At 41.3% G+C, this 21,823-nt stretch overlaps 1 protein-coding gene across 2 annotated transcripts; it reads left to right on the top strand.

Annotated features, from left to right (window-relative positions):
• asb10 (ankyrin repeat and SOCS box containing 10) lies at window positions 1-17,856 on the top strand. Of its 2 annotated transcripts, none has more exons than XM_061256480.1 (5): window positions 1-753; window positions 10,349-10,616; window positions 12,511-13,015; window positions 15,379-15,492; window positions 16,198-17,853. In XM_061256480.1, the coding sequence occupies exons 1-5, from the start codon at window positions 426-428 to the stop codon at window positions 16,381-16,383; spliced, it is 1,401 nt and encodes a 466-aa protein (XP_061112464.1). In that variant the 5' UTR covers window positions 1-425; the 3' UTR covers window positions 16,384-17,853. The 2 variants fall into 2 exon arrangements, with proteins under 2 accessions (XP_061112464.1, XP_061112465.1); XM_061256481.1 differs by lacking the exon at window positions 1-753 and adding an exon at window positions 8,501-9,456 and having other exon boundaries at window positions 16,198-17,856.
• The last annotated feature ends 3,967 nt before the right edge of the window (window positions 17,857-21,823 follow it).

The raw sequence follows: 21,823 nt of genomic DNA, 5'->3' as shown, positions 1-21,823 counted from the left end.
CCATGAAGATTTTATTCCAGGAAAACTGTGGTTTTATCATAGCCGAATTAGCCAGATGATAAAACTGACAATGTGATTCTGATAAACACTCTAAATGAAACGGCCATGTGAGCGGTAAAAATAGCCTCTGTCCACATGGAGTGTGAGGAGAGGGAGTGGTGACATATTGCGTGTCAAAACAGCCCGTCAGAGTCGCTCAGACAGGCTCAGTGAGCACAAGACTCTTCATAGCAGATCAGTCACCAGCCACCCGAGCTCAGAGTTACCCTGCTGGATAGAGGAAAAGGGGCACACAGAGAGAGGGAGGGAGGGAGAGAGAGAGTGAGAGTGAGGGAGAGAGTGTGAGTGAGAGAGAGTTAGAGGGAGTGTGAGGGAGAGAGGGAGAGAGGGAGAGTGAGTAAGAGAGAGACGATAGCTGGATCGAGATGTCCTGGGGCAGTTTCTCCTTCTCGCCCACGGCCCTGCGCTCCCTGCGTGTGGACGAGGACCTCCTGGAGAGACAGATGTGCATGAAGAGGTTCACCACTCCGAGGTTCAACAACTACCTCCAGAAGATGGAGGCCAGGGAGAGGGCAGGGCCCAGGCCGCCTCCTGCTGCCACCCCGCCACAGGTGTGCCATGACCTGGTGGTGCACAACGCCCTCTTCACCGGAGACCTGGAGGCTATCCAACGCCTGTTCCCCAAGGGCTCCTCCGTCGACCTCATCGTGGAGTCCAGAGGCGGTGACATGCGCTGGGTCAGCCGGGAAGTGGGTAAGACATGCGTTGGGTTAGCCTGGATGTGGGTAAGACATGCGCTGGGTTAGCCTGGATGTGGGTAAGACATGCGCTGGGTCAGCCGGGACGTGGGTAAGACATGGGTTGGGTTAACCTGGACGTGGGTAAGAGCGAGGGGTGTCGACATTCGCTGGGTTAGCCTGGACGTGGGTAAGACATGCGCTGGGTTAGCCAGGACGTGGGTAAGACATTCGCTGGGTTAACCAGGATGTGGGTAAGACATTCGCTGGGTTAGCCTGGACGTGGGTAAGACATTTGCTAGGTTAACCTGGACGTGGGTAAGACATTCGCTGGGTCAGCCAGGACATGGGTAAGACATTCGCTGGGTTAACCAGAACATGGGTAAGACATTCACTGGGTCAGCCAGGACGTGGGTAAGACATTTGCTGAGTTAACCTGGACGTGGGTAAGACATTCGCTGGGTCAGCCAGGACATGGGTAAGACATTCGCTGGGTTAACCAGGACGTGGGTAAGACATTCACTGGGTCAGCCAGGACGTGGGTAAGACATTCGCTGGGTTAACCAGGACATGGGTAAGACATTCGCTGGGTTAACCAGGATGTGGGTAAGACATTCACTGGGTCAGCCAGGACGTGGGTAAGACATTCACTGGGTCAGCCAGGACGTGGGTAAGACATTCGCTGGGTTAACCAGGACATGGGTAAGACATTCGCTGGGTTAACCAGGATGTGGGTAAGACATTCACTGGGTCAGCCAGGACGTGGGTAAGACATTCGCTGGGTCAGCCAGGACATGGGTAAGAGTGAGGGGCAGCGCCTGGGTGTATCAGTACAGTGCTGACGCTGCGCAGACTGGTCGTGTCCGGGCCGGGCTGTGTGTGGGGCAGTGAGGCCATGAAACCAGCCAACATCACTGGAGGCTCAACAAACAACATTATGCACAAAGTTTGAAGTCAAAAATAAAAGAACAAGTTATTCATTGGCAGACTATACACTCGCCACAAAAAAAAGGTAGACAAAAGTACCTAAAAAGGTACAATGCTTGTCATTGGGTTCGTATGCTACAGGTACATACAACTGTATCTCTAGCCCTGGGTTTAATAATTCATTTGTAGTCATTATTTCTTGCCTGTGAAAGGTTATTAGTACCCAAGGAATATTGTTGTACCTTTCAGGGTACATTTGGGAAATGTGTTCCTTAAAGAACAAAAATGTACCTCCAATGTATCCAAGTAATGGACAATGATATTTTACTCAGTGTATTTGATTCACAAAGCTGTTGATTTTGAAGTATACTTGCAGAACACTGCCCAAGCCATAGCCAAAGCCAATATCATAATCAAATTATATCCCTCTGTTTAAATCGAGAGATATTATCCTACCATGAATAAAGAAAATTAAAATCACGTACACAAGTACATATAATCATCACAATTTAGCAATGCCATCATAACGAATGACATTATAAAAAAAATATTCAAATTCAGATATTACAACAAACTATCTTTTGTACTGGTCACGTGGAAAAAGAGATCTCAATCCCAATAGGGTTCTCTCCTTGATATAAAGGGATAACAAATGAATCAATAACATTCAGATAGACTTGATAGCAAATGACAACGTTCCAGATTATGCAGTGTCAGAATATTAGCTTGGTTAAATTTTGGAGAAGGGCTTAAGACAAAGTGAATAGTACTGAAATAATAATACTTTGTGCAGCAGTCATCAGAAAAGCAGTCATGGAGCCCAATGGACAAAAAAGATATATAGTATATAGAGAGTATATACAGTATATCAATGGATAACTACATTAAAGTTAAGATGAGAATGAACAGCACTGAACTAATGAATAATGTATCTTGTATTCCGTTTGAACTGTACTCACTTTGTGTGGGAAAAAGACTTCCCTTGAATTCAGCTGAAACACAAAAGGCTCCAATGTCACATATTACATTTGCATTACATTTGAAGCCCCAAACTCCCAAACCATTGTGCTACACTGCCACCCACTCACTAAAAAATAACAAGAGAACAGATGTATTTCTATGGAAGAAAACAAGCTAAAAATGAAAAACAATAAGAATGAAAATTAGACATATGGGCCTGAATTGAAAAAGTAATAATTTTGATGAATAAGTACAAAAAAGGCAATAGAAAATACAATAATAATTAAAAGGGTTCTGAATGAACTGTAGCCTGTCTTCCCCATTTGACATGAATTTTATGGATTTGATCAACACCCTAACAGTGTGTTTTTTATGTGAATAAAGTCACTTTAAAATGAACATTAAAAAATAAATGCTATGAAACTTGCATTACACATTACACATGGTTGGCATTTATATAGCGCCTTTATCCAAAGCGCTGTACAATTGATGCTTCTCATTCACCCATTCATACACACACTCACACACCGACAGCGATTGGCTGCCATGCAAGGCGCCGACCAGCTCATCAGGAGCAACACAGCCCGGGCGGGGGATCGAACCGGCAACCCTCCGACTGCCAGGCGACTGCTCTTACAGCCTGAGCCATGTCGCCCACATGAGCTGAAATTGAAGTCTGACTGATGGAACAATGCCATTTTAATTGAGCAATGGCAGACTGAATAAAGCAGCTGTGCTGGGTTTCATAAATAACATATCCGATTTCTTTTCATGGTTGTTCTATTTATTCGTTTACCAAGTTCACCTCACATGAACTTCTTGATGTGAAAATGGAGTGGTTACATTCATCGATATGATCTGACAATTGGTTTCCAAAACAAGCACAAAAAGCCAAAATCTAGATGACTTTCATCATCAGAAAAACTTAAATCTTAAAACTTCCAAACGTGTTAAACATTATGATATTATTACCAAGGCCACTATACAACAATATAATTATATCTCAAATGAAATCAATGAATGTACTTTCACCCCTGTTGATGGGAAGGTCCTTACAGTCTGTAAGCAGGTGCTATGGGGTGTAAGGGGTTGCCATTGGGTAAGTGCAGAGATTGCAGGCGCATTTCTAATGGTACATATTTCCCTGTGAGCATTTGCCAAATCTGTTATTTTTAAAACATCTTTCAGATCATTTGCATCAAAAGCCTCAAAGAACTTATTGCTGAGTTAATCTGCCGCAGAACATTGCAGAATGTACATTGTATAGGGCAAGTCTGTTTTAACGTCTTTATAATGGCTTATCATAGCCCTTATTCTCAAATGATTCTTAAAGGTCATTACATAGATAACTTCCCATTACATTAGCTACTATATCACTCATTTTCCATATTTAATTTCTTTCTATATAGAATGACTCATAATAGCAAAGCAAGTCTGAATATGCTTTGATGAGTGAGCTAGCTTTACGTTATTCATCCTGAATGCTGAAATTATCCAGCACTGCTGCAATAGGAACAGGACTAATCCCCCCTGCTAAAACAAGCAGCCAGGCACTTTGCATTAAAAGGAGAAGTTTCATCAGTATTATTCACTGGTTAGTTAATAACATTAAACACATGTTCTTGTGTTATCGGCAGGAAACTGAGGATTTAAAATGACAGTTGCGAGTATAAATTGAGCTTTTTACATTTTGGATACATGTAGCCTTAAGAGGTAGCTGCCAGCTAATGTTTATTTTCACCCTGCAGTCACTAAATTAACTGTGGCATTACTGCAGGGATGCTAGCCAATCCACACACTGGTGTCCCCAGGATTCAACACCAGGACAGCCCCATCCTTCTGCTTGTTTGACAGAAAACTCTGAATTACTGTGTTCTCGCTGACAATACTGATGTCATTTCATATGATTAAACACTAATACTGATAGAATATCTATCATCTCTAAAAATAACAGTCAGGCAGGCTAAAAAGTACATTTGGGAAATCGGTCCAAAATGTTGGATTTCTTAATCCTGAAAAATCTAAGGATTTAGCTGCTGCTTTTTATAGATCTGTACACAAGGATTGGATACAGTAATGACCATGGATGAAAAGACAAGGAGGATAATATTGTCATAAATTCTTTCTTGCACACAAAATTACATAGGCTAAGCCTAAGGACAAGGAGAGTATGTTTACTGAGTTAGCTGAATGTGAAGACAGTGTTCCCACCTAATTTGATGGGATACCTTTGCAGAGATGTTCAGATTTGTGAACATCTCCAGCAGACAGGCAAACACACAGACTAAATAGTAGTTGCATAAATAGTGATACTTAAAATATGATCACCGGTTGGGTTCTGCATTTTTAAAATAACATTACTTCAAATAGAACACAGTTAAGGGCCTAAATAAACTATTAATATACAGCATTGCTAACTCACTTATGAGGTGCTTCATTGTCTGTGTAATCCTCTGATGCCCTCCTGACCTTGGGTCCTGTTAATATGTGAGGACAGTCTGTTTGCCACAGCTGTGAGCTAGTGGGCATGCCATTCAGCAAGAGGGGTTATAAACAGCAGCGCTCTGTGGTTTAAGGGTTTTTTTGTCATTATTTTCAGTCATATCACGGCAGTTTGGTGTATTATTCTGAGGTGAGGGGAGGCCTCCCTTATTTTCCAATGCAGTATTGTACTGAATTTAATTATGCTGTTCTGAGTTACAGTACGGTACAGTAGGTGACAGTAGGGAAAGCTGCATGCCGCAACTGAGGTCATTTAGATCCGTTGCATGACCATGCATATATTTTTTTTATCACTGAGGATATTGGTCTTTTAAAACACTTTCAAAAAAATTTAGAATTTAAGTTAAATAGAAGTATGAACATGTGCAAAAATATGTATGCAATAATATGCAAGAATGTATGGAAAATATATCACATATGTTCCTAAAAATGATTCAGGATTGTCAAAGCTCATAGTTTGTGGAATATATATGTACTGTCATTGTACAACAAAATACAAAATGTAACTATACTTACAGTTACAGTTACTATATAACTGTATAAATATGTTTAACTATGGTATGTGTTTTACAGTGTAGTATAAGTGTGTATATAAATGAATCTATCTTCTGAATATTTTTACCACCATTCCTTAGAGCTGTCCAGAGCCTTCAATTATATACACCTTTAAAATATGTATATATCTTATTTGCAGATATTCTCAATGTGAGATCTCCACAAGAACAGTGAAATATGGACCAAAAATGTAGTTCAACCTAAATATTTTACTCACAAATTTAAATCACAAAATTATTAAATCAAATTATTTTCACAAACAGCCAATTAAATTTTCCATTTTGGACTAAAACATTAAAAAAATGCTATCTAAGAATAACAAATATATTGAAACTGTAAGTAGTGGTGGCAACTGGTGCAGTGGGTAGCACTGCCGCCTCACAGCAAGGAGGTCCTGGGTTCGAATCCCCGTTGGCCGGGGCCTCTCTGTGCGGAGTTTGCATGTTCTCCCCGTGTCTGCGTGGGTTTCCTCCGGGTACTCCGGTTTCCTCCCACAGTCCAAAGACATGCAGGTTAGGCTGATTGGAGAGTCTAACTTGCCCATAGGTATGAGTGTATGAGTGTGTGAGTGAATGGTGTGTGTGCCCTGTGATGGACTGGCGACCTGTCCAGGGTGTATTCCTGCCTTTCGCCCAATGTATGCTGGGATAGGCTCCAGCCCCCCTGCGACCCTGTTCAGGATAAGCGGGTTAAGATAATGGATGGATGGATGGAAGTATTTAGGTTTTCACTAGTTGTCATAGCAAGTTTCTACAGGCATGATTTGATCATTTTAGTTGGGAGAGATAAACATTTGCTATCTTACAGTAAAAAGAGAATAATATGGCAAGTGGGTGTAAAGTGTTTCTTTTAAAATGGAGAATGGAACACTGGTCTCCTGCTCACTGTAGTAATGACAGTAATGGCTGGATCTCTTGGCAAGACGGAATGACCTGCTACAAAGTTATTTATAGTGATGTCTCCCTTCAAGGCAGATGTAATTATAAGACAGGCAATTGTAAGACTTGTCATTACAGTATAATGCTGATGGCGAACATCCAGGAACATGAGCAGATCAGGGATATTCACAGCAAAATGCTTGGTGTTAAATTTGAAAGTTAAGCAAACTGATTTTATGAGTCAGGAATGAAAATAATGGACAAAAAAGGTCATACTTTAGAAAGTAAAATCTGCATGGTTGTCACTCAGTATTCCTGTCTAAAATTAGTTTTTAATCCTTGCCCAGTAAAGCCCCAGAAATCTTGTTTATGAGTTTAACAGACAACAATAAGGCAGTAACATTACCACCAGGGGCAGAGCGAATGGCATCCAGCATAACGCAGTCATCAGTTATTTCTGTGAAAGGTACAGAGTTATGGAAAGCTGTACCAATAAAACTGAAAAACTGACTCTTTCAGGTGTCAATGATAAAGTAAAATTCTGGGATGCAATACGTTTGTCAACATACTTCATCCCACATAACATTGCTCCTAATCTGTATTTCATAATAATGATGCAACTCCCTATGTAAGGTACAATTGTGCTTTTATTATATTTACCACCAGCTGTTTTATTTTTGTAAAAAGTATATTGATGTTCAATTGCCATTTTATATTTAGTACCATTATGATTATATAAAATAAATTGGGACAGGGGCTGGAATTACAAGATATAATCCTTAGATAGAGCGTATACAGTATGTTCCTTGTTATTAACTTAAATTTAAGGATTAAACTGTATTGCTGCCATCATCAGTTAGCAGTACGGTATCTTTCTTTACACTGAATGCATGGCACATTTGGGAATATGCATATTGTGCCAATCCCTGGTAATATTTTGGAGAAGAAGGTGAAGCTGAAAAGGTTTTTGAGAGGACACCTTGTCTTGAACCGGTGTGCCATAACAGAAATTTCGTGTTTCCAATGCATTGTTATGATAGCATTTCAACAAAACATACAGAAAAATGTGTAGCAGAAATGAGTAGCAGAAAATGAGTACCTCTGTCTTAGCCACCTGCTGTACAGTCTCAGCTTCAGATGAGTAAACATCATGCACATCTGGCACTAGCAGACTGCAGGTGCTCGGTTGATGTGAGGAGTCAGTCTTGAGCGATGCGTGACTGTTGTCTAAAACCTTCCCTACCTGGATATTACAGCTAGACATGTGCCACCCTGCACAGCTGCTAACCAGCTGCCACTGAAAGAGTCCAGATTCAGTAGCATCGCACTCCACCATGGGTCACATCACCTCACTCACTCAAACCCAGCATATTAGATAAAGCCTAAAAAAATGTAACCATACAATTCATATTGGTGCATTGAATCTGAGAGTTGGACCACTTGCATGATGTCATTACAGTGGTGTTTCCCAACTGTTACTCATTGCCCTTTTGCCCTTTTGTATGCCCTTTTGTATGTGATTCAAAATCAAAGTGGTGATGCCTTGCCAGAAAAGCAATATATTTAAGCACTTTCTGGACTATTCCTGCTCAGAAAAATGGCAGCCAAAATGCACTGTTGCTGAGGTGTCTGCCAATGCAAAGGCATCTGAAGCATATTAGTTAGGTAGCTATTAGTCAAGTCTGACCTGGTGTGTCTAGATAATAAGCTCATTCAAAAACATTTTGGAATAAATGGAAACTACAGAGCAAAATCACCTCCAGTCTCTGACAACCTTGCCTTTCTTTCAACCTTTACTTGTTTTCCTTGAAAACTAATTTTATCACAATAAATCCAAACATCCCTGAACGAAACAGCACATAAATGAATGAGTGTAATAGAGAGGCATGTTCCTATGGGCTTTTAAATAGGGCGGTCCTAAACAAGAAATGTAATCAAAGTTTCTGACATGCTGACTGGCTGTCTCCAGAGCAGTCTGAAATAATCCATCAACACTGAAATATTAATGCCGCTTAATTACAGACTGTGCTGAAAACCAGATCTAATGATGCATTCTGTTTCCACCCACTACGCACACTTCCTGTTTTTTGAGATTTAGATATATCATCCAAAGATTTGTATTAGTCTTTGGAAAGCAAGATATTGGAGAAGTACCACATTTTTGCACACTTCCAGTATTGTATGCTCCTTTTATGTATCTTTAATATTCTCAATGTATCTTTAATTCTCTTGTGAGTTTGACTGATATTGCATTGCAGTAATTTACTGCATTTTAACCCACATCAAACCATTTGGTAAGATCACAATATTGGATCTATATTGTGACTATCTGAAGGTGAAATGAGGCCCTAGCTGCCATATAAAATTTGGGACGATACAGGGCTTGAGGCTCCTATCCTGTTGCTGGAGCTTGCTGGCTTGTTCAAAGCCAGGATAATATTGCATGACGCGATGCCTCCCTTAAATAGACACCAACAGCATAAACAAGCTTCAGAGGGGCAACAAACACTCTCCAGGGACAGAAGCGTTCCCACACCTCCAAGGCTCACACTTTCTGCGGATACATTTTTGGCTCTTAATCTGCACCCCATGCAAACAGAGGAGCTTGTTATTGTCAGTTTAAATATTTTTCACACCGTGCAAAATATTGAATTTGGTGAAGCTGATGAGTTCAAAGGTTCAGTGGCGTAAGCCGAAGCAGATTCGGAATGACGTGATCGCCACAGCGAAGGCCACGGGCCCCCCCCTCCAGTTCTGGAACGCCCTTTTGGTGGGCGACCACTTGACCCTAATCACTATCATGGACGACCCCGATGGCTGCCACATTATTAACTCCATCTACGACACCAGCAACATCGAGGAATGGAAGGACTACCGGTTCAACTACAGAGGCCTGAGTACGTAACTGAAACTTAGGCTTTAGTAGAAACATGGCGGTTACAATCGTTGGCTTTCCTTGGTAAATTTCAGGATGGGTTGTGGTTGAAATAATTTGTCAGTTTGCAAGCAAATGTTAGCATCTGGAAATATCAGCTTTGTCAAATGTCTCAACGAGCTGGCTGTATGAGCATTTATAGCTGAATGTTTTCCCTCTCGTTTTCTGGGGGCAAAAGACAGGACTCTTTTTGACGAGTGACATTTTCATTTCACATTTCAGACTCGTGCTCTTGGTGTAAAAGCTATTACATGCTGAGTCAATGTGAGGGATAGATCCTGTCTGACATTTGCTCAGCAGTTTGAAATTTGATCTTGCAGCATTTCATCTCGCTGGAAACTAAACACCCTGGTTCTGAACCTTCTCCTTTGAAAAGCAGAGAATAAAAGAGAAATCACCCACCGGGCTGCATGGCAGAACCATGCTGCTAAAACACTGCTTTACAGTGTGCGGACGTGCCCCATGGCCTGGTATCAAGCCATGGCATCTCCTCCAGTGCGATGGCTGCACAGCTCAGCTGCTGGATTGAGGAGCCAAAAACCAGTGGCTCCCAATATAGCAGGCTATAGTACATTACACCTCCCCAAGAAAGGAATACATTGTAGCTACAAAAACATCATTTTAAAGTGTGGAAATTGAAGCATGATTAAAAACTGGTACAAAATTAACCCCACTAAACACATCACACCCATACACAGCACCTACTTGTTGTAGCTGTTGTTATAACTGATGTAGTTTTCATGAAAGCGTTCCTTCTGGAAGTAAGTATACTTATATTTGCTAAGCTATGAAACACTTCACTTCAATATTTCATTGTTTTTATATCTGTTTTATACCTGTGCCCCCTGTTACAGGACTCTGGTCACTGACCTACGAGCAGGAGCTGACTACGCCCCTGCACATTGCGGCGGGTCGAGGCTTCGCGGAGTGCCTGAGGCACCTGCTCCAGAGGGGGGCAGACGTGGAGCTCTCTCCGGCGGGCACCACCGCCCTCCATGAGGCCTGTGAGAACGGACACACCGAGTGCGTCAAGCTGCTGCTCTCCTACGGGGCCAACGCCAACGCTGTGAGCGAGGACGGCCTGATGCCCCTGCACGTGTGCACCAGCCCCGAGTCCCTTCAGTGAGAGCCTCCCCCCGTGCACCTTCTTCTAGAACTTTCCGTCTCACTAAAGCATTACTGTGAGCCTAGAAAATATGTGTGCATCCATTCAAAGTGAGTCGTAAAAATATTGCAATTAAACCCACAGAAAAGTCTACTTTTCCAGAACTTGAAATCAGTGTTTCTTGGCAAAGCTTATGATTATTCACCTCTACCTTCAGAGACCCACCGGACCTCCAGCAATGGTTACCGAATTAATAAGCAGTAAGCATGCATTAGAAGCTATTCAATAAGTATATTTAATACACATATTACCACTAGTCCATTGAGTATTTACCAGCTATTGTAGTGCTGTTCAGTACTGTTGTACTGATGTACTACTTCTGTATTATTCAGAGTTCACACACTTTGACTAGTATCAACAACATAAGAGAAGCCCAATAATCAGTCCTCATTTGATTAATTATAGGGAATCCACATCCTACCGAAGGCTTGTCTTTAGCAGATGATTTTTCAGCTGATAATTAAATGTGAAATTGCTTTAGCTGTGCTTTCCCAACCATTCATTGAATAACGACATCATTAATTCGGAGCAACATGCTACGACAAGATGTAATTTCGATTTCTTTAGATGGGGTTGACAGGACATGACTGCACTAACCATAATCTAAGCCCATCGAGACTAGCCAGCAGTGAGTTTGGTGTAGGTAAAACATTTACATTACATTTTAGTCATTTGGCAGACGCTTTTAATCCAAAGCGACTTACAAGTGCATAGGTTCTACCATAAGTCAAAGCATCACATCCAGAAACTAGCAAAATACACCGTTCTCCGTTCTCACTATCTACATTGGTCACAAATAGGTAATGCTACCAAGACACTGTATTAGCATGGAATTACCCAGCGCTGCAGTAAAATATTCCTTTATGTGATGTGGCTTTCTTATTTAAAATGGCAGCATAAATCAGTTCCATGGATCAAATTTATGGAGACATGCTTAAATATTTAGTTTAGAGTAAATGCGAGTAAATGCAACTCTCTGGGGTAGCTGTTAAATGACACGGGAACTTAAAAATATCATTTCAGTGTGTGAGGATTACTGATTGCAGCCGAAGCACAGCCCTTTTAATCTCAAGGCCCTTCAGGCGATTTTTATCCAAATGATTTTCCTTTTGAATTTGTTCCTTTGAAATCTAAAATTCTAAAATGATCTTCCACTTACTGTAGGGTGTTAGGATGCATGCCTTGATGAAGGCATGTAATAAACAGTGCTAATGGTAACTCTTTAATAACATTCACAGTCGAGTGCAGTGACATTCTCCCTTCCTTTGCAACAGTGTTCGACACGGATAATAATACTGGTGATTTCAATACTGTCGTCTGTGACCTTCATCAGTCATTTCTCAAGTGTTCTTTTCACATTTGTTTCTATCTTTTATTTACAAATGCTTGCTCAGTACAGGTGTACCACCTTTGACACCACCTGGAGTTTTTCAGTTTGTGTCAAGAAGAGAAACATAATTTTTATCCACTTTTGTAGGAAGCTCACCATCACCAAAAGCTCTAAATCAGCGGTCCTCACTCCTGGTCCTGGAGAGCCACAGGGTGTACAGGCTGTTGTTGTTACTTGGTATTTAATTGATCTATCAAATTATATTAAATATATAATTATATTAAATATATAGTAAATTATACAGTTATATTATACTCACCTCACCTTGTTTTTTGGGTCTGAACTGCTTGCTGATATGAAGGTGAAAACAAGAACCAGCACACTCTACAGCTCTCCAGGACCAGAAGTGAGGTCCACTGCTCTAAATTATGCTTAAAGTGACTGCTCTACGCTCTAACGAACAAAACTCCAAAGAACACAAAAGCTTCCCTGATTTTGCCCCTCCCTTCTTCATGGCACAGGTGCGCCAAGCACCTCCTGCAGTTCGGAGCCACGGTCAACGGGCGGAGCCTGGAGGAGGACAACACCCCCCTGCACGTGGCGGCCCGGCACGGCCTGGTGGGTCACACGGACCTGTACCTGCGCTACGGCGCGGCTCTGGACCGGCGGAACGACGAGGGCAACACCCCGCTCAACGCCGCCTGCGCCCAGCCCCAGGCGGCCGAGGACCTGGGTCGCTACGGCGACGTGTGCCGCATGCTGCTGTCAGCCGGTGCGGACGTGCACACGGGCGACCAGGACAACCAGCTGCCGCTGCACATGGCCTGCAAGAACGTCAACCCGCGCGCGGTCCAGCTGCTCCTGGAGCACGGGGCCAGCGTCAACACCATGTGCTACAGCGGAGACGCGCCCATGCACAACGTGCTCAAGGCCGTGGCCTACAAGACCGAGCACCAGCCCGAGCACATCGTCCGCGCCCTGCTCAACCACGGCTCCATACGGGTGTGGCCCGGGGCCCTGCCCCAGGTCAGCCACTGAGCCCCGCCGGGGCTGACCCAACCCCCAAGTCCTGTAGGTTTTCATTACCACCCTAATGTGGCACAGCGGAATCTACTAATTAGCAGCTCAAAGAGATCTCTTGTGGTTGAATGGGGTGTGCTGAAAATCTACAGGACAGTAGATCTCCAGGGAACAGGGTTGGGCAGCTCTGCTCTATACAAACCATATGTCCATGTGGTTGTCTATGTGGTAAAATCTGATATTTTCTATTACATCCAGTCTATTGGCAGAATGGTATTAACTTGATATAGAATGACACCAGCAGGAACGCTCCCGGTATCTGTCAGCTGGGGTACTGTTGCTGACTGTTACTCTTCAAGCTGGATCTTAAGCTAATGTTACTGCATATTACAAAATGGTGCTTGATGAGTGTGGCCCTTTCTCATTCAGGTTGTTCCCCTTCTGGCTCCCTCTAGTGTTCAGATAGTGACACAGAGCCTCAAGGCACTGCATTAATCTGCAAGTAAATCCTGAATGTACATTCAGGCCTCTGGCAAGAAGGGCCCAGCTGTGTGGAGACTACACCTTGCATGAACATTCTAAATGAAACTGATAAAATTGTTCCATGATATACACTCAGTGAGCACTTTATTAGGTATTATTATTTGTTATTTTCTTTTGCTGCTGTAGCCTATCCACTTAGAGGTTTGACATGTTGTGACGCATTGTGTGTTCAGAGATGCTCTTCTGCATACATTGTAATACGTTATTTGTGTTACTGTCACCTTCTTGTCAGCTTCGACCAGCCTGGCCCTGCTCCTCTGACCTCTCTCATTAACAAGGCGTTTTTGCCCGCCAAACTACTGCTCACTCGATGTATTTCAATTTTTCTCTGCAAACTCTAGAGACTGTTCTGCATGAAAATCACTGGAGATCAGCAGGTTCTGAGAAACTCAAACCACCCTGTCTGGCACCAACAATCATTCCACGGTCAAAGTCACTTAGATCACATTTCTTCCCCATTCTGACATTTGGTCTGAACAACAGCTGAACCTCTTGACTACACCTGCAAGCTTTTATGCATTTAGCTGCTGCGACATGATTGGACAATTAAATATTTGCATTAACAAGCTGGTGTACAGGTCTACCTAATAAATTGCTCACTGAGTGTACTTCAAGGCAGACCAACCAAGAGACAGACAGTCATACCAAGCTAACATCCTCTGAGGCTAAAATGATAGATATTTGCTGATGTGCCCCTATAGGACAACAGGGTTAAGTATAACAGGGCTGGGTTGCTACAGGAAATGCAGTTATTGCGAGCAGTCAGAGAGAGCTGTCCCTCCCCCGCCCCCGTGCAGAGCTCGGCTCAGAGACACTCGTTTATAACTCCCCTCTCCACCGCTCACTGCGACGCTCTGTACACGGGGACCCGCCGCCGCTCAAGTTTCCACTCCCGCTTGTTTCAAACAAATTGCCTGACTCCTAATTAGCCAGTGTTAATAAGAGATTAATTAGTGCTAATTGCAGATTTTCCCATGAATCCCCCAGAGGGAGACCCAATCTGCTCATCTCACCAAGTGTTTAATTATTTCCCACATTCCCAGGGCTGCCCCCCTTCCCCTTGCCTTTCCCCGTCCTTATCCCGCGCTCTTCCAAAATAAAGATGAGGGCCAAGCAGCAACCTCCCATCTGGACCCCAAGATTGAGCAGGGGTGCCCAGCCTGGGTTTCGACCCACTCCCTTTATATCTCAGCTCTGGGAGGAGTGCTTAAATTGGTTCAATTAAGGCAGTAATTAGCTGAGTTGAGCGCATTAGTGCCTAAGTGCGGAGGACGATCCGGGGCCGTGACAATGACTGGTCACCCCTGCTTCAGAGACTCATCTGGTGCTGCGCTATAGCGGTCTGGCGTGATCCCGTCTGAAATGAAGACAAGGGGAAATGTGGAACATGGAGACCGCAATGGAGGATTCCCATTGGCTAAGAAAAGGGGTTCTGGAAATTTCCTAGGGCAAAAAAGATTCTTTCACAAATAAACAACAACAACAGCAAGCCTGAGTAGTGTTGATATTTGGGGTTCAGCTATAGCATTTTCTCTCATACCACACACCAGTAGGATCTCACACACATATTGGGAAGTATCAACTTATATCCAGTTCTCACTAGTTACTGTAGGTTATTTGTAGGTTCATGTTTTTTACATTGTTAAAAGAATAAAAATGGTGGAACCATTAAACCATACACTTTCAGTCCATTGGAAACAAGCTGGTATTATGAACATTGAGAGCTTGTGTTGATTTCAGAAAAATGAGCTACATTGTCTGAAACTAGACTGTTTCATGCAGTTTAAAAAATATGGAAACATATTGTATGGCATTGTCCTTTTCAGGTGCTGAAATACTGCTGCTCCTCTCCTCGCACAATGGAGGCCCTCTTGAATGCATACGACCGCCTCAAAATCACGGACACCTGGGTAGAGAACGTTCCACCTGATGTCTTCCAGGTCAGTCAGCCCAGATAAGACCACAGTTCCACTGCAATTTTTACTTTTAAGTAAAACCAATACATATTTATGTTCGGGGAATGTCAATAGATTTTTGGAAACTATTGCTTACTTTAGAGCTCTTTATCCTGAACATTTTTGGACCAGAAATATCTGTCCAGGCGGGATCTCTAAATTCCTACAATGTCCAGTTAGTTTTTGTTCTATACACTGTATATAAACAAATAGCGTAGTATATGTTCAAATACCCAACCACCCCTGTCCTGTTTTTTCCAAATCCAAGACATGGTCACCCTAGCTCTGAGAACCTTGTGGTTGGTTGCCACAAAGCCAGACCCTCATTCACCTTTGAAGTCCTGCATGGGGTTCAACAGCTTGGGCCTCTGTGTAGCCTGGAAGTATTCAGTAACTTTATGAATTAAAAACGCATCAGGTCGCCATCCAAACAATAGTAGTTTATATTTGAGTCATCTGTGAAATAATAGTCACAAGAAAGAAAATAAATAAATAAATTTCATACAAAAACATTGCACGTCTTAAACTAATACCTCCAGAACTAGAACAGGATCCAAACATCACTACTGATGTGTTGTAACCACCATACAACTGAGAAATTAACAACTAGCACAGGTTATAGCCACCATACAACTGAGAAATGAGCAACTAGCAGGGACTCTGATGACCCTCCCCTGGTTGTGTTTGCAGAAGCACCAAGACTTCTACGAGTCGCTGTTCTCCCTGGCGAATGCTCCCCGCTCGCTCCAGCACCTCGCCCGCTGCAAGATCAGGCTGGTCCTGGGGGCGCAGGTGCCCAGCGCGGTGCCCAAGCTGGGGCTGCCCACGTTCATCCAGAACTACCTGCTGCTGGAGTTCAGGGACTACGTCCACTGAGGAGGACCGTGCCAACACTACGCACCCAGGCCCCGGAGGCCAAGGGTGAAATCTAGTTAACTGTCCTCCAACTTCTTCCATTTGGACACGGCTTTTTCTACACAAGTATTCCTGTTATTTTTGTTGTTTGTATGTGTCATTTGCACTTCTTATTAGCCCAGATGGGCCCAATCAAAGTTAAAAAGGAGAGAAGCGCCACACTTTGAGCAACGTTGCATCTGCTACAGAACAGTAATACACAATGTAGAGTGAAATACTTTAAGTCCACAATATGCACTGTTCATAGCCAAATAGATAGTCGGGCCTTCTCACCGAATAGTCACAAATGCAGCGTGAGAGCTGAATGTGCTGAAAACCTGCTACAATAGCTGCTGTGTTACAACCATGTTTGAACTATGGTTGAATTTTGGTTGTTAAATGGAGGTGTGGAACATGTATGTGCCTTCACTCTTTTTAAGGGAACATGGTTCCCTTGATTTTTGGACCACATAGTGCAAGCGGCATCACGTCACTGGGCTATGTCAGTCCTGAAGCTCAAAATGCAAAAAACAATGGAGCCGCCACTGGATATGCAGATACAACCGTTGCTAACATGGGCTCTCCACATGAGCCCTGTTCCTCCAGGGCTTTTTATGGAACGCTTCTAACAGCTGAATCACACCTGGTTCAGACAGATTGTTTCATTTATGATGCAAGCAATTATGTTGGTAGTAAAAAAAAAAAAGTCTTGAATTATGCAGACTTAGGCTGGAGGCTTACAGCGCAAATTATTTTGTTACAAAGCAATAAATTTGTAAATACAATTAAGATGCATTTATTGTGTGTATGATAAATGTTGGCAGATACAAAAATATAACATATAAAATGCTTAAATAACGAATCAGGAGGTTTTTACATTTGGTGTTGTGTAAATATGCTGAAAGCAGGAAGTAGACTAAAACATACTTTTATATTTTGCAGTGGCCTACAGAAGCGTTGCAAATTAGTCATACAATGAAAGCATAAAAGATTTATTGAAATGAAAATGGTTTAAAGCGTCTCATTTATATTTGTATGTAGTTGTTTAAAAGGTCTGTAGTCAAATCCTTATACGTATGAACATTCATCCACACTGTATAACAACATTTCCCACAAGGGGGTGCCATAGTCTTTCCATTACAATTGAAGGTTATAACTTTTTTTGAACTTGAGCAGGCTGGTCGGTGTACTGAAAACCTCGAACAGTGTACATATTTTATTGAGAATCGAAAAATATATCGCCCTCAATATAATAATCTATCGATTAAATATTGGGTTTATTTGTGTTTCATATTTGTGTACACAGAAAAAGGACATGCTCCCGCGCACGTACGGTTCCTTTGAGTTTGACGAGAGTATTTAAATTCTTATATTCTCTCCTTGAAAAGTGCGATGGTTTTTTTCGAATTATAATTATAATTTATATATTTCGATAATTTAAACCACGCAGTTAAGTAATAGAACACTGCATGAATCTTAGAAACACAAAGTACGTTTTACTACAGTGTTGAAACCTTTTCCAACATGTAAGTAGGCTATAGAATTGCATGAAGTGTTGACAATAAAAAGCTTCCATGTGCTTTTCCTTTACTGCAATATGAATGCAACCAAACAATTGAAAGAACCTTCACAACCTCGACTGTCCATGAGCAAAACCTTCTGAAAATTAACGTTTTCTTTGTGCATTTCACCATCTCGCTTGAATTAATTTTCCTCACTCTGAAGTAGTATCTACATTTCAGTTAATTATGGGTAAAGGTGATTGAATGCGACGCATGGCTCAGATTTTTCTGATATTCGTATCCAGCCTCGTGTCTAGTCAAAAGTCAGTGCTAATATTTGAAAAGTTATTTTTCAAATTAATTGCCTACTTAATTATGCAAATATACAGTTTGCATATGAAACAAATATTCCAGTGTAGGGTAGCAAAGGATGAAAAGGACAGAACAACAACGACAATAATAAAAAATAATAATAATAGTAATAATAATAATAATAATAATAACATCGTTTCATTTTAAGATCATTAAGTACAAATGTAATGTCATTATTTATTATTCTTTTCTTCATATTATTATTATTATTATTATTATTATTATTATTAATATTATTATTATTATACAATAACAACCTAATGCCAATGACTTAGACGTAATCCAAACAATAAACATAATTGCAGCTAATATAACTTGTAGCCTTTACTTTAAGTACAATAGTGCTTTAAGTATCTGGCCTACTACCAAAGTGCTACCTTGGTGTAAAAAATGCAGGTTTAATTACATACTGCTTTAGCTCATTTGCTTTTGTTTAATCTGGTAATTTCAAAATTATATTAGAAAAAGTTTATTTTTATTCAGTAAATCTTTGTAATCAGTATTCATTAGCCTATAAAAGCATCCGTACAATAGCATATATTTTGGTCGTCTGTGAAGTCGTAAGAAGGAAGAAGGCCTATAAAATTGTATACAAGAAATAACACGCATTAGGCCTTGACTAATAGTTCCAGAACTAGAACATGAACCTGACATCATTATTGATTCATTTTAGCCACATGGACAACTGCCAACTGAGCAACTGAAAACTTTTTCAGATAGCATGAAGCAAAAAAAAGCAAATGAAATAACGCATCTCAGTGAACTGGCAAACCCAGCCTTCAGTTGGTACATCCCGCATGAGAAGAGATGACTCAGTAGCGTACAACAGTACAACTATATTTTTTTGTGTAAAATCGTGGAACATTTGAAATTATGTGGAATCGAAAAGACGCATAAGATCATTAATACGAAAGGCGAAATGACTGGAGAGAGGTGGGTCTGTCACAAGCTTTGGTGAAAGGGGTAGGCTATAATGCGCTGACTTGGGTAATGAACCTGTCGCAGCTCGCGAACAGTCCTTTTCACTGTAACTAGAGCCTGCTCTAGAAGAGACCCAGGCGAAATTCTTAGTTTAACCACAAGATATAAATAGTGAGGTATAAGAATACCATTCCAGAAAGTATATAATCATCTCCATGCTTATCGTGAACTCACAGATATTAAAATATGCAAGCCTATTTTCCGAAAATAGTAATAAATAAAAAAACATCTAAAACAAATAAACGTAAGAATAATAAGGATAATAGTATTTGTTGTTATTATTATTGTCATTACTAGTATTATTATTTTTTATTTGTTTGTTTACTTATTTTTTATAGTCGTCATCATCACCACCATCATCTGGTAGCAATAATAGCATTTAAAAGTATTTGAATGGGAATGGGGTGGAAATCCATTCAAGTATCAGCTGATATAATTCTGGTATTCGGGCTAAATAATTCTACACATACTGACAGATGACAGAACTGACATCTAGGCTGTAGATCCTCCTGACAATTTCTGCGTCAAAAAAGGTACATGACATATTTCACACTAGCAGCCCCTTTTGTCGAGTGCATCCCACATGTGGTGAGGAATGTAAAGAATTATCTGACGTCAGCTGGTATAATACATTATTCAATATATTGATCTTACAACAACGACATAAACTGTAAAATAAATAATAATACTAATACTAATCATACAAATATAGAATTATTATTATTATTATTATTATTATTATTATTATTATTATTATTATTATTGTTATTCTTATTATATTTTTATCGAGGGAAATTCTCTTTTTATACGATGTGGTGGCTACACAAAATATCGTGATATCACCGTAAATACCTACCGATAATTTGAATACAGCCCATACTGTAATGTCATAGGTTACAATCAACAGGCTATGGAACCAAAGTGTAATATGAATTTACAAAGAAAAGGCGCTGTAAATGAAAAGAGTGAACCACATAAAAGCTGTCGGACCTCCGTCTTAAGAAAAGTTTGATATGAAATCTTTGAAATTCGTCATGTTCTGTAGGGGGTTTCTGATTGTAGCCCACACTTAAAGTCCACTTAATGGAAGCGGGGAAGCGGGAGCTGGAAGCTGTCTGGTTTCAATAGATCAAAGAGAGGTAATGCTGAATGGAGTCATTTGCAATTATAAGAATAATTAGCATCCATGGCCCTCCATTGCTAATCAGAGTCGGAGGTGATATGTTTATGTCTTCATGCAATCAGACGGGCAGTTGGAGTGCTCGCGCCCCCCAGGACTCAATAGGGCCTAATCATCATCAGTACGAATTGGCATTTAAACGGTAAAATGATTTCAGATTAAATTAACACAATGAAAAAAAAACGACCAAGGAAAGAGATACGTGGTTTAAAAAATAAATAGCTAAAATGTTTTTTTAACAATAGGCTACATACAAGTTTCTTCTAAAATTAAATATGACAACATCTCTCTACCACAAACTGCCTAAATAACTCACCAAATTCTAGAGCTTCTATGTTTACTTAATACGATTACCTTATAACACCATATTTGCCCTATTCAAATTCAGATATGCACAGAGAGGTCTTGTGTGGATTCGTTCCATATACCAGAGCAGTTTATATACAATTGCTATTTAAACTGCGTTGTTATTTAAATGCAAAATTCACAGATGTAACGTTCAAACTAAACGGCAATTCGGTAGTTACCGTTTACGTTTCTAGTTGACCCTCTCCTTCGTGCCTTTTATTCAACTCTAATTTCGCACAAAATATTTCTCTCCGGGGGATAATTATCTTTGCACTTCTCCGAGGCCAAATACATCGTTTTCATCCCGATGAAAAGAAGGGTTTTCTTAGACAAGTGGGGGAAAAAACATCTGCCTCTCCTCTTTTCCGACTGTGGTGCCATCCGTCCCTAAATTTCAACAATAGCACCCTTGTTTCATGTCGCCCCCCTGAATCCAAAGTAATTACTAATCATCAATCAAAATTAATAATAGTTGATTGGGCTGGTGTGGTCAAAGATTAGGCAAGGGGAAGGTTGTAAGACGTCTCTCACGCCACTTGCAGTCACAGTGGACCGGGCTAAGGGGGGCCTGGCCCCAATATCTATTGGTATCCACTGGGAAACAACCGCCTCTTGTGGCAGCCAAAAAGTCAAGAGCCGAATAAGGAAATGAAGCGTAATTTGAGGAAGATGGATGAGTCCGGAGGGCAACACCCCCTCCCATCCCTTTTCTATTGCAGATGATGAGCTCTGTGTGTGTGTGTGTGTGTGTGTGTGTGTGTGTGTGTGTGTGTGTGGTGCGCGCGCGCGCGTGACAAACAGAGGGGAGAGGGAGAGTGAGAGGGAAGCGAAAAGGCGTCAGGTCTCAGTCAGCGCATTGGCTTACCGTGGATGAGACGGAGAGGAGGCTGCTCAATATTAACATCAACCGATAACTGGAGGATAGCAGAAACAGCTAAGGACAAAAAACTTAGCTGCGAAGGGACGCAGGGATTTCTTCATTTTAAGCGAGGAGTACTTAAATTAAATTAAATAAAGCAATATTTGGTTTACCACCAGC

This window comes from Conger conger, chromosome 9 (assembly GCF_963514075.1).
Source record: "Conger conger chromosome 9, fConCon1.1, whole genome shotgun sequence".
NCBI classification, from domain to species: Eukaryota; Metazoa; Chordata; class Actinopteri; order Anguilliformes; family Congridae; genus Conger; species Conger conger.
Note: the sequence above shows the minus strand (reverse complement) of the source record. Positions and strands in the feature narration are given on the sequence as shown.